Consider the following 13,851-nt stretch of genomic DNA (forward strand, 5'->3'; position numbering starts at 1 on the left):
TAAAGGACTAAAAGAGCATATGAAGCCGAGCCACCTCAAGTGAAGAAGTAATCTGTTATGGGTAAAGTACATAAATGGTCCCCAATTATAGGGTGTTATTTTGTTAAGTCATATGACTGTTAAAAGTTACAAAATAGTCCCCTGGTAATATTTTGTTGAGTCTCCTAACTATTAAAAGTTAAAAAATAATTACTCGACTATTCATATGTTCCAAACTCGTCGTTTTCTGTTAAAAATTGAGAGTCGTCTGAGTTGGACGTTAATCTACTGACTAAGATATGATAAAATTATATTTTAATGATGTATATTGGCATCGCCATCGCTTTCAAGCAGTGGCTCGAAGATTTAATGTAAATGAAAATTCGATCTACAAAATATAGCTCAAACAGCTCTAGGATCAGATTTTATATCACAGTCAATGTATTAACATCAAACTCAAACGACCACAATTTTTTCAACAAAAAATGACACGTTTAGAATATATGAATAGTCAGATACCATTTCGTAACTTTTAATAGTTGGGGACTCAACAAAACAACATCATACAGTTAGTGGATCATTTTGTAACTTTTAATAATTGAGACTCAACAAAGCAACACCCTATAAACGAAGAACGATTTGTGTATTTTACGTTAAGTTATATTATATTTTTAAAAAAATAGTTATTTTGTAAGAAGAAGAAGTATTGTCTCATCGATCTCCAATCTAATATTAATCAAGATTTCAATCTTAAGAAGATTATTCAAGATAACAAGAGTTAATTGCATCACGTTATTAAATTATGATTCTAATTCTAAATTAGTCTCTAAACTTTTAAATATTACAATTTTATTCTTAAATTATAAATGTCATTCTAAATTAGTCATTAAACTTTCAAATATTTTAATTTCATCTTCAAACTATGACTTTCATTCTGAATTAAGCAAAACCCTATAATCAAAGAATCATTTGCGTACTTTACGTTAAGTTATATTATCTTTTTTAAAAAAAGTAGCTATTTTGTAAGAAGAAGTATTGTCTCATCGATCTCCGATCTAATATTAATTAAGATTTCAATCTTAAGAAGATTATATCAAGATAATAAGAGTTAATTGTATCACGCTATTAAATTATGGTTCTCATTTTAAATTTGTAACAACCCGAATATTTACAAAATAGTATTTAATTGAAATTGGAGGTTAATTATGAAAATTGGTAAATTGTTGGTGACTAAATCAAAATTTATGAGAGTTTATAGGCCATTTTAGAAGTGAAGGAAATCCAAGGACCAAGCCTTGAATTTACCCTAAAACTGTCGGCAGCTTTGATTATAAGCGTACATTTGGTTCTAATTTTCAGAACCAAAATGCTCCCAATTTTCCTTTCCCATACGCAGTTTCCAACTCCGATTCCGACGCCGTCCAAATTCCGATCATCGTTTTAAACCCACCGTTGTGTTCATCATCGAGCGAGGAACAAACCCTTCAAATTAATTGAAGCGAAACGCAGCCAAACGTCGGGAATTTCCAGTCAAAGTAGCGACGGTTTTGTTAGCTCTATCGCCGAGGAAATCTTAAATTAACCGCTGATCGTTGCTCCGTTTACGACACCTCCCGCACCATCGTGTTCCTTGTGCCGTTCCGAGTTCATCGGTGTCAACCTTGTCCGCCGTAGACGGCGGCGCGTGAGGAGGTGGTGCAGTCAAAGATTCGGCCGATTTGAAATCGAGCTCTCCGCCGTTCAAAAATTTGAACCGATCGTTGTAAATATCTTGAAATCGCTCAAAATAATTTTTAGAAATTTTTCCGGGATTTTTAGGGCCCCGGAGGACGCCTCACGCGCCACACGCACCGCCGCAGGGCGAGTGGCTGCTGGAAACCGGTTTAACCGGTTTTCAACCGGTTCTGACCGGTTTGACCTGTTTCAACCGGTTCGAACCGATTTGACCGGTCTGAACCAGTTTGACCGGTCTGACCCGACCCGACCGTTGACCCGACCCGACCGTTGACCGTTGACCGTTGACTTTATTTGGCCAAAACTTAAAATGGCTTTGACCGAGCATTAAACGACCGTTAATCTTTTCCGAGTATACCTATCCTGATAGTTTTCGACGTGCCGAATCCATTTCCACTGTCCGTTTCGTCAAATTCGAACCCGAAGGCCTCCAAATCGACGGTCAAAGTGGTTGAATTTGACTTTGACCATGAATTTGAATTTCCAAAAAGTCATACTTTATATTTTTCGACGTCCTGATTCCGTTTCCGCAATCCGTTTAGTCAAATTCAGACTCGAAATACCCCAACTTGATAGTCAAACTCGAAAAATGCTTATATACTTAAGAAGACTAGCTTTGAACAATTAAATAGGATTTGGGACTGATAGATTATTATTGTTTGAAGGTACAAGAGACTCTCCGGATCGTTCGACAGCTCGACCCAGCTCTTCTAGATCAGTTAAACCACGTGTGCCAGTATTCACCCGTTCGAAAACTGTAGCAGAGCGTGGTGAAACCAGCAATCAGTAGATTTGTTATTTGAATCTATTGTCGAGGTGTGTTCCCTACTTATTATTGAACTGTTTTATTGGTTTTAATATGTGGTACACCGAATTCATTGGTTATTGTTTTATGGATGCACCAATTTAATGTGACAATTTATGGAATATGGCTGCTATCTAATTTTTGTTTTGAAATGGTATATGATTACCATGTTTTTGGATTTATGGAATTTATGTCACGGTGCAATTGAATTTTTGGAATTGAATTACGATGGAATAGCTCTGATCAAGCTAACTGGGCCTAATGTGACTCTTGAGGGCCCCAAGATGTTTCATTAGGTCGGCTTTCCTTTGCTGTGTGCTTAGGGTAAGCTATATGGACTTATTGACTTGGGCTTAAGGATACAAGCTTCAGAGCATATCCTTAAGTCGGCTTTCTTTTTTGCTATGTGCATAAAGTAAGCTATATGGAAAATAATTTTGGGAACTACTGATGGTGTACCAGAAAAGGGTTTAAACTATGATTTTCAAAAAGTTAAACTCTTTTACGAATTTGTAAGATTACTGGACTATGATTTGTACCTATTGTGATTTTATGGAAATGTTGGGACACACTGAGCCTAGCTCACCTTTTGAAAATGTTTTCCCCCTTTCAGATACTGTTGGGTAGATACCTTGGTTCGAGCACTTGGAGGATCAACATATCTCTTGAAGTAAATCAGATTGTAATGTTTTTATCTAGCAAGTTGACTTTATTTTGGTGACATGGACCTTATTTTAAAATATCGGATTTTATAATGATAACACTTTTGCTACTACTGCTCGGTTTATTGTGATTTTGAATTTGAAGACATGTTTTAAATTAAATTATTATTTATTTGTACTATATTTAAGAGTTGGATTTTGATAGTATAAATTGTTTATAATTTCATGTTATTTATAATGTGATTTTATATTGATGGAATAACGGTTGCGAAAAATGTCTTTAATAATTATAATGCGATCCACTAGCCTTAGTCGAAACGCATAGGCCGGGTCTAGGGGTTACAAAATTAGTCTCTAAACTTTTAAATATTACAATTTTTTCCTTAAACAATAATTTTCATTCTAAATTAATCATCAAACTTTTAAATATTTTAATTTCATCTTAAAACTATAACTTTCATTTTAAATTAGTCCCTAAACTTTTTGAATATTTCAATTTCACCCCAAAAATTGTATGTATATACTAATCACATCAATTGTTAATAAAATCGTTAGGTCAAGCTATATTATTATATGTTTTAAAAAATAAAATTTAAGTTAAACTATGGTTGACACTAAATATATATATGGATGAATTTAGAGATGAAATTGGAAGATTCAAAAATTTGAGGACTAATTTAAAATAAGGGTCATAGTTTAGGATGAAATTAAAATGTTGAAAAGTTTAAGAATTAATTTAAAATGAGAATCATGCTTTTAAAATAAAATTAAAATATTCAAAAATTTAAAAATCATTTTAAAACGAGCATCAGAGTTCATATAGATATGATGCAATTAACTTCGATCCTACGCTATAAAATAATAATAATAATAATAATAATAATAATAATAATAATAATAATAATAATAATATTATTATTATTATTATTATTATTATTATTATTATTATTATAATAAAACATAATGTCGTTTAGCTAGAGAATAGCAAAGGCGGAGAGGCCGACACATTATTTTGGAAATAACAAAGTGTTCAAGAAAATGTCAATTCTCGTAATTGGAGAAGTAGATTATCGTTAATGAAGACTTTTGTTTTAATTTTTTAATATATATATTTTAAATAATATTTCTATTATTGATTTTTTTTTAATTTATAATCAAAAAGATATTAAACGTATAAATATATTTGATTTCATATTCTTACAAGTATATATTTTAAACAATGTCTATATTATTCAAATTATTGCTAATATATTTTTAGTTCAATCTTATATTATATGTTTAATTATTTAAATCTGGTTTATCATATAATTGTTAGTTTATTTGTATTTTATTTACGTATAATGTTTAGGAATTATTTAAATTTTTTTCGTATATTTTAAGTTTAAGTTTTATTTCCATACATAATTATTTAATTTTTGTATAAATATTTATTCTGCTTATTTAAATAATATATCAAATTAATTTATTTTACAGTTACAAATAAAAATGTTAATATTAGACATAAAAAAACATTTAAACTTATTAATAATATATGATATGTAAATTAAATTTGTTGAGGCGTCAAATGACTTCATTGGTTAAGGGTAGGGTCTCCTAGAGGTTATGGATCTAAGGGTTAAAAAAATTATGAATATATATTATCTTGTAAACATCTCATATTAATAAAAATTTGAATAAATTAATTTATTCAAGAAATTTCATTATTCTTAGTAAATTAATTTTGTTATTTATAAGTAACAGAATTATGATATTATTATTAATGTGATATTTGAATCAAGCTAAATTTTATTACATGTCTGGAGTAGTTGGAAGTTATAACTGCAGTAAACACCACCAAAAACACGTTTCTCTCTTGTGGCGAGTATACGATCATTCTTGAAGATGTTGAGATTTCTCTATCATTGTGATTAATAAGAGTGAGATTGAGTGAGTTGTTTTATGTTACAACTTGATTGGAAATGTACCAAAAGAGGAACTTGCCACAAACTCCAAGGCACCAGTGATTGACACCTAGCTCAATTCATCATTTCAAAACGCAGCCGGAACCTCGTGTAACGGATGACCCTTTTGGTTTCTTTCAATGATCTTTCGCGCAAGAGGAACTTGTTTGCCAATGACAAAGATGAATGCCTTACCCGTTCCCCAAGCTCCTCTGGCAGTTCGTCCGACACGGCGCACGTATTCACTAGGATCACGAGGGTAGTCGAAAAGTACAACATGATCCACACCAGAGAAGTCTATTCCACGTGATGCTCTGCCATCAGTTTTCCAAGGTTATTTTAACCCACCATATAGGAAGGAGACATACAGGCTATATCTTTATAAACAAGTAGGAGAAAAAAGGAGACAGAAGAAGATAGTACTAGCCATATTTATATCATTTTGTTTGGACAGTGAGAAACACTACCTATCAGTGCAAACCAATATCAATGATTCTTCTCCAGGTTGAGAATGGGTGAATTCCTTCATGTTTATAAGTCGCGTCTCTTGTGACAGGGCAGCATGAAACGGTAGGACTCGCACATGAGTTCCTTTCCTATCAAAACGTTTTAGTACATTCTCGACTTTTCTGCATGTTTCAATCTGATAATGGAGAAGAAAAATGTCAAAATACGATGAATCTACAATAATCTCATCAAGAAATTTCAATCAGGAAGGCTATCCTTCCGTGCACGCATACCTTGTTGCAGAACACAATTGTTTTGGGAACTGGGCTTTCTTCCACAAGCTTCAGAAGAGCATTCTTCTTATTAAGAAATGCTGTATCTGGAGTCTTTAAAGTCCCTTCTTCTCCACTGCAATCTACGAGAACCTACATGTGCAGATTGGATTTTACTCATTACAAAGAAAATTAAGAATATTCATTAATCATACAACTTATTCCAATCACCACACAAAAGGGAACCTGACTAGTTTGTTGACAAAGCGAAAGAAAAAGTTCTAGGAAACCTAACTTTAGGATATGATACCACCATTTATCCACATGTCCTCACAAAGTTTGATTCTAAAGGCACGGCCATATATTTAATTAGAAAGATTTTAGTCCTTATCACAGATCTAGAAATGGTATAACAGATTGCAGAATAGCTGCACACTTTCATGATAAAGGATATGTTTATGGACACCAAATTTGTATTTCCCACAATGGTAAGGGTTTCAAAAGTTCCTCCTTAAGTGGGAAGGCAGTTAAACCGACTCACATGAACCATTTAAAAGTTTATAAGAGGAAAATTCTTCAACCCTACAAAGAGGAAGCCGACTCTTATTTATCGTAGTATGAGGTCTTAGCTCTGGAACGTAACTAAACAAACTACTTGTTATGAGTTATTGTAATTTTAAAAGGTTGAAAGAGTATTTAGGTAACTATTGCCCATAGGCTTTATTGATCATTCATGTAATTTTGGTTCACCATATCCATAAAAATACTTGCTGAACTCTTACATTTTATCATTACGAACACTCATGGCGAGCACTCAATGATGAAGAATTCAAGAAGTCATAAGTATGATTTTACGTGCTAAAATCATGACAAACCTCATTAGTTATGGTTTTCGAAATTACAACTGTTTTGAGAAAAGCCTGAAAAGTTTGAAAAATTTTACAACTAGTAAAGTTCATTAACAATTATGGTCCCTAATTCTAGCAGGTAGCACAACTAAACAGCATCTCCATCCATGGTCAAAACAAGAACGTGGGAGATTCTGGTTCGGGCTAGAAATTGTTTTAAAAGAAAATAAGAGTACTTAGTTTGGAGTGAACATAAAATGTTAATTAAGACTAATATGTAAAAGACCGAGCTAATAACATACGTCAAATAGGAAGTTCCAATTCCGGAGCAAGTTAATAATGAAAATAACTAAAGACACAAACTGAGTACAAAGAAAGAAATGAGAGCCAACCTCCTCAAGACCAGAGCTTATATGATGCATGCCAGGTCCCATGATCACTTTAGTATCAGGAAAAACTTCAACCAGCCTGTTGTATATTTCAATGGGCAAAGTTGCAGTGACAAATAGATATTGCGTTACGACAGGTGCAGAGTCTATCAAACTTTGCAATGCAACCTTGAAATCCTCATCGTTAAAAAGTATATCCACTTCATCAAAAACAGCACTGCAATACAGGCAATTGAATAGATCGTTTGAGTGTATTCTAGGCACAAATGGGTAAAGTTAAATCCTTGCTGCTGCTTTGGGGAAAAAACTAATAATAAGTGCTTTCCTTTGCAGTGTGATGCAGGCATGGAAACATTTCTATCGAGAACAAAACTCAGTCCAAAAAGTTCATGTTTGTCAATATAGACCATGAAACTGCACAATAATTTTGTTTCAAGGGCGACAAGAAGAAGTCAGAAATGATACTCGAATAAATGCTACCACACCAAGAGCCCAAATGTAATCTCTCAACAAGACAAAAAGGAGCTGGAAAAAACTAAACTAGACTTTATGCAGCAATGTAAATGGTTAGGTATGCATTATCATATTTATTTACCACAAGGAATGTAAAGTAAGGATAAGGAGAGAAGGGAATAACATAAAATAGATATAAGAGAGGTATCATTATTAAAAAGCCCCACTTAGAATGCCCTAGAAATTTGAAGACCCCATGACAATTGAATATAATTAAGGTAAATAAATGAAGCAGTTTTTAAGGAAATTTAACTTACCTCCTAAGATTTTCTAATTGCAGGTAGCCTTCTTTAATTAGGAACATGAAACGACCCGGTGTTGCTATTAAAACATCAACACTTTGCTCTAGATTTTCCAGCTGAGTTTTTTGCCGAAACCCACCAGTTACAACCAGAGATCTGAACGGAACCCCAGATTTCGACAATGACCGACAACTATTCAAGACCTGCAAAAATTTTACTTGCAATAAGCAACCACCATGTTGCCATGGAGAGGATTCCTACAAGATTGTATGCAACTTAGCATAGCAGCAAAAAGTATCCACTTTTCAATTAAGCAAAGTGCACTGAGGTTTCTACATTATGAATTTCTCTTAAATACAAACTTTGCATTCCTCAGGTTCAATAACTCGATGTCACTCTACCTTTTGAAAAGCAATAGTGAAAACAAATTCAATGGTTTTGCAGTTATGCTGTTTTTCATACATGTGGAATTTAGCTGCTTGTCTTTAAGAACAGTTGAGTAGAGAAGAATTATACCAAGAATCAACTCAATCCAACAAAAATTTACAGTTGGAGAAAAGCAAACCATGTACCGATGAGTAATTTCCAGGCACCGCATTTACAAAATCATGACTATAAACAGTAGATGGATCCAAGGTATATAGAAGAAACTCCTCAATCATCATTACAAATTAAAAGATGTTTTCCCTATAAAAGAAAGTATTAATCATAAACCCTGTGGTCCTATCATTCAAAACTCTATACAACGATCAGATAAACCATTTTTGGCAAGCTGATATGATCAAAACCTTCAAGCTAGAATGAAAGAAAAGAATCATGTAGACTGGCCATTTCTTGTTTTTCACTCATTTCAGTTGCACATTCAACTTTTTTTTTCTTTTCCTATTTCCAGTTGGAATATAAATTTAAGCAAATTTCAACCTTGATTACAGACTCCAGAAAAGGGATTAATAGGGAAGGAATAGAAGTTTAAAGCTTCCAATACTGGAGCTGGAGGCATACTGCTAGCGGAAGAATGCAGTGATCTTAAGCTCTAAAGCTAGAAAATGCAATCAAAGTTTCATTCGCATAAATTACTTTTAGCTATACTCAGAACAGATTGAGAAAGTAAATACCATACTGACGAGAGACAGCACAATGCTAATAGGTTACAATGATGCATATTGTTTAACGCAGCAATAAACAGAGAAACGACAACATCAAAAAGGAAAATGAGACAAGAAACTGACCTGGGATGCCAATTCAGCTGTTGGTACAATTATAACTGCACGAGGGCTGCCAGAGGATGACCTGCTAACTCCTTGGAGTTCTTCTTCCCTAAGACGCTGAACCACAGGTGTAAGGTATGCTAATGTCTTCCCCGAGCCACTTTGATCAGCAATAATACAGCTATGTCCCTCAATAACAGGTCCAAAAGCCTTGGCCTGCAGTGATTCAGGATTTTTAATTTATTTCACATGCTAAATGGATTTCGACAAATCAAACCAGGTAAGTTGTAGTGTCATTTATCAATATCTATGTGACACCACATTGAAAAATAGATAAACTATTGAGAGTTGAGACATGACAAAACAAACTCGACAATGGGCACAATGCTTACTGGACCAAGTTGTCACAGGAAACTAGTAAGTAAACAATACCTGAATATGTGAAGGGCGCAGGAAATCTTGTTCTTTTAAAGATTTAATCATGTATTCACTGCAACCCAAATTGGCAAAAGTCTTTCGACTGAAAAAATCAGTCCCAGAAAGATGTTTGTTTAGATGGTGAGGTGACTTCAATTTGGGGTTACGTATGGAACCCCCATCAGCCCAACCTCGCAAGTGAGGAGCTGCGAATGAACCCACCGGTTCAGAATTTTTGGGGAAACTCTCTCCCCTTGAAACTCTTCTATCATCATCGCAAGTGTTTATTTCTTCTTGCTTTATCCTCTTGACAAGGGCTTTTACTCTTTTCGCTTTAAGTCTCGTGAAACCCGCAGTGGATCCCTTTGAACCAGAGTTACTGCTGGTTGCTGTTGAATTAGGGTTAGGGTTAGGATGAGGAGAGAGGGCCCAATCAGAATCTGAATCCGATTCAGATAATAGGAGGTGGTCGGGGACAGGGTGAGTTGCGGCGGCGCAACGAGTGAAGCAACGGAGGTGGAGGTGGCAGTAAGAAGGCGGTGTTTCGAGGGACGCCAGTGTAGGGGTACGATGCCATCCCAATAATGGAGGATTTGCTGTAATGATATTTGAAAAACAACCATTACTCAACATTTGCTTGCGAATTTGTTTCTCCTTCCTCTTCCTGGATTTTGATTGATTTCTAACTCAACTATCAATCTGTGTAGATAGATTTGCTTCAAAATAAAGATAAAAAAATGCGTTTATCCTTGGATTTCGTTGTTAGATATTTTTGAACATTTTTGGAATTTATGCATATCATCTATATTATGTAGACGTTTCTATCCAAATATACCTAATTTAAAATTTATTTTCTCATTCCACACTCGATCAAAATTATTCTTCATTCTAACACTCATTCAACATTATTTTCAATTTAGTACCTTCTTATTCTACGTAAGTGATATGCAACCCCAACATACTTTCTTCATTTGATTGAAGAGATATTATTATCAAATAAATCCGAGAATGTAATTTACATTTAGTATCTTCTTTTATTGGGTGTATTTATAGAGACTTGTACGTATAATTATAATTTCGTGATTTTGACATTCTTATATTATGAATTTTGAAAGACAACAAACACGATAAAGGGAAGCAAAGAGGATGTTGATAGTTACGTTATCCTTTTATAATCTTGGACTTGATACCGACTTTCATATTTTACACCAATTATATTACTTTAGTTAAGTTTTCTCTTACCGCGAGATAATTTTTTTACTCTATTACTAGTCTATTTGGGTTTGAGAGTCAACGATGTGGGCCATTACTTGGGAATTCCAATTTTTCATATTGAATAGTTAAAAAGATTTCATATACATACTAAACATTAAAGAACTCTGTTTTGAAAATCGGATCGGATTGATCGATTCAAACGGTTTAATCGGAAATTGTTGTTTAGTTCGATTCAATCTAAACTGATTGAACCGCTATTAGTGAACCGGCTAGAACCGCTGAACCGTTCGAATCAGACCGGCTGAAAATCGGAAAAAACAGGGAAAAACCGGGAAACACCGGGAAAAATCAGGATTTTTGTTTTTTAAAAAAAAAAATTAAACCAAACAACGTCGTTTGTTAAACGAGCCAAATCGAACTCGAGTATTGCTGAGCTCGACTCGAAATTGAAAACTTTAAAAATAAGCTCAACTCAACTCAAACTCACAAGCTAAAAATTATTAAGTTCAACTCAAACTCGAAATATAATATTGAAACTTGAACTCAAAAAGGCTTGAACTCAAAAAAAAATAAGAAGCTCGATTGAAGCCTAAAATTCGAGCTTGATTGAAGTGAAAGAATAGTTCACTCAATGCTCACCAAAAGACTCCATGATTTTGAATGCCAAATTACCTCTATTATTTATAGAAATTAGTTGTAATGCGCTTCTATGTTTCTTAACAATGTGAGATTGTTTTGTTCTCATATTTTTACTCTTTAGACTTTTGGGATACTCTTCTATGTTTCTTAGCCATGTGAGATTGTTTTTAAAAAAAATTAAACCAAACAATATCATTTTGTTATGGTTTTTTTAACCCCAAATTTATTTTTTAATTATAGTTATATAATTATATTTGTAACACCCCAATTTAGGGGCTAAATTTAAGAAATTAAAAAGTGGTGGATTTAATTTGGTATTTTGAAAGAAATAGTGGGTTAAATTGCAAAATTTTAAAGTTGACAGACTGTTTTATGAAGTGCAGGAAGTTCAGTAGCTAAACTCTTGGTTTAGCCATTTTTAATTATGAGATGATATATACCCCCAATCTCCCGTATGTTTCTGAAAATTTTTCCAGTTTTTCCTATCCCGTCAACCCTCCTTCCAACTCCGATCTACTCGCCGTCCGACCTCCGATCGACGAGCCGAAACTACCATCGTGTTCGTTGTCAACCGAGGAACAAAACCCCTCAAACCGTTTGTCGTGAATCATCACCGTTCGTCGTGAATTTCAGTCGGAAGTATCGTCGGTAATAACTCGATTTTAGTTGGTTTTTCATCGATTCACGACGATCGGGTCATCCGTTTACGACACCTCCCGCACCATCGTGTTCCTTGAGCCGTTCCGAGTCCACCGGTGTCCTCTCTTTTCTCCGGCGGTGGCTGCACGTTTGGAGGTGAAGCGATCAAAGTTTCCGATTCGTTGAAATCGAGCTCTCCGTCGTTCAAAAAAATTGAACCGAGCTTTGTAAGTATATCGAAATCGATTAAAATAATTTTTAGAAATTTTTTCGAGAATTTTCCGATATCAGTGCACTGTTCATGCGCCGCCACTGCGCGTGGGGAAGGAAAAATGAACGGTTTGACCAGTTTTGTAACCCATTTGACCGGTTTGACCAGTCACAACCCGACCCGACCCGTTTACCCGTTTACCTGACCCGACCTATTGACCCGACCCGTTGACCGTTGACCATTGTTGACCAAAAACTTTGACTGACTTTGACCGGGCATTAAACGACCTTTGACTTTGACTGAGTATACTTATCCTGATATTTTTCGACGTTCCAAATCCGATTCCGCATTCCGTTTCTCCAAATTCAAACCCGAAGCCCTCGAAATTGCCGGTCAAACCCGTTGACTTTGATTTTGACCGAAGATTCCAAATTTTGGAAAAGCCATATTTTATGCTTTCAACGTTCTGAATCCGAATCCAAAGTCGGTTTTGCCAAATTCGAACCCGGTAAGCTGTTTTTGACTGATTTATCATCCGATTCGATCCGTTTTTCAGAATTAAACTCCGTTTTTGATGTAATTTCTGTTTATTTGGATCCGAGGAAATATTGGAAGTTGAATTTAAGATCAAAGGTGTTCGAATGGAATTTTTATGGTCGATCAGTATTGCACAGTAATCGAGGTAATACTTTACTACCTCTTTATGCTTTATGGAACATGTTTATATTGATAAATGCATGAACAAGATAATGTTGGTCACTTTGGTGGAGTGGAATAATTTATACACTTGATATGATGTGGTAGAAATTCTGTAACTGATTACGGATCGAATGACTAATATAAGAGATTGAGAAATTGTTAGATTAAATTACAAGTTTGTGATTAGTGATAAAGAAATCAGCCCTGTATCTGCAACTTATAATTTATTTCATCAAAGGTTAAATGTTAAAGGTACTTGGATGAGAAATTATGAGAATACTCTGGTAGGGTAAAATTACGAAAATACCCTTATGTTATAAAAAGACAAGATTTGAATATGGAAGTTAGATAAGAGGATTTTACAGACATATTGATCTGATAAAATATTGATGTCCATAAGAAATGTTAGTTTTATTTGGAAATTATGGATAACTGGTTTTTAATCCTATGAGAGTTTGTGAAGAATACTAGAAGTTTGTTAAGAGAACCGTTTCAAGATCAGAGAGTATTCAAGAAAGCAATTAATCATAGGATCTCTAAATTATATTATTTTCGTTAAGAGCTAATATCGAAATTATCTGGTTAAGAAATTATGGAAATGCCTTTAAGAGGTAGAATAATCTAGTTGACTCTGAATGAGAAAAATACTTAGGGGATTCATACTTAACTCGATTAAGTATGGATTTAATTGTTAAGATCCTGACTTAGTGCAGGAAAATTCCTGATATTCCGTTTGTAAAATCTGAGAAGACACTTGGCCCGTAAATATTCGAATAATGAGTAAATACTTGAAGAATAATTTATCGGGGGTATTCTGTTGTCAGAATTGTTCAAAAGGACTGAAGTAAATGATAAGATTGAATTAAATAATAAGACCGAATGGCAGCATAAGATTGAAATACCGTAGATCTGTAAAATGACCAAAATACCCATGTAATGGAAATGACCCAAGAATATCACCAAGCTCAGGAATGATTGGATATCCTCGAGCT

The 13,851-nt window shown here is 34.2% G+C and overlaps 1 protein-coding gene across 1 annotated transcript; it reads right to left on the minus strand.

Moving 5' to 3' along the window:
- Positions 1-5,062: 5,062 nt before the first annotated feature.
- On the minus strand, positions 5,063-10,160 carry LOC120205404 (DEAD-box ATP-dependent RNA helicase 50). The gene is made up of 7 exons (XM_039205294.1): positions 9,472-10,160; positions 9,061-9,255; positions 7,847-8,034; positions 7,080-7,293; positions 5,861-5,992; positions 5,588-5,763; positions 5,063-5,434 (listed from the first exon to the last, which is right to left on the minus strand). Exons 1-7 carry the CDS (start codon positions 10,087-10,089, stop codon positions 5,209-5,211), a joined length of 1,749 nt encoding a protein of 582 aa, XP_039061225.1. The 5' UTR covers positions 10,090-10,160; the 3' UTR covers positions 5,063-5,208.
- Positions 10,161-13,851: the final 3,691 nt, after the last annotated feature.

Source organism: Hibiscus syriacus, unplaced genomic scaffold (assembly GCF_006381635.1).
Source record: "Hibiscus syriacus cultivar Baekdansim isolate YM2019G1 unplaced genomic scaffold, ASM638163v2 tig00012427_pilon, whole genome shotgun sequence".
Taxonomy (NCBI): domain Eukaryota; kingdom Viridiplantae; phylum Streptophyta; class Magnoliopsida; order Malvales; family Malvaceae; genus Hibiscus; species Hibiscus syriacus.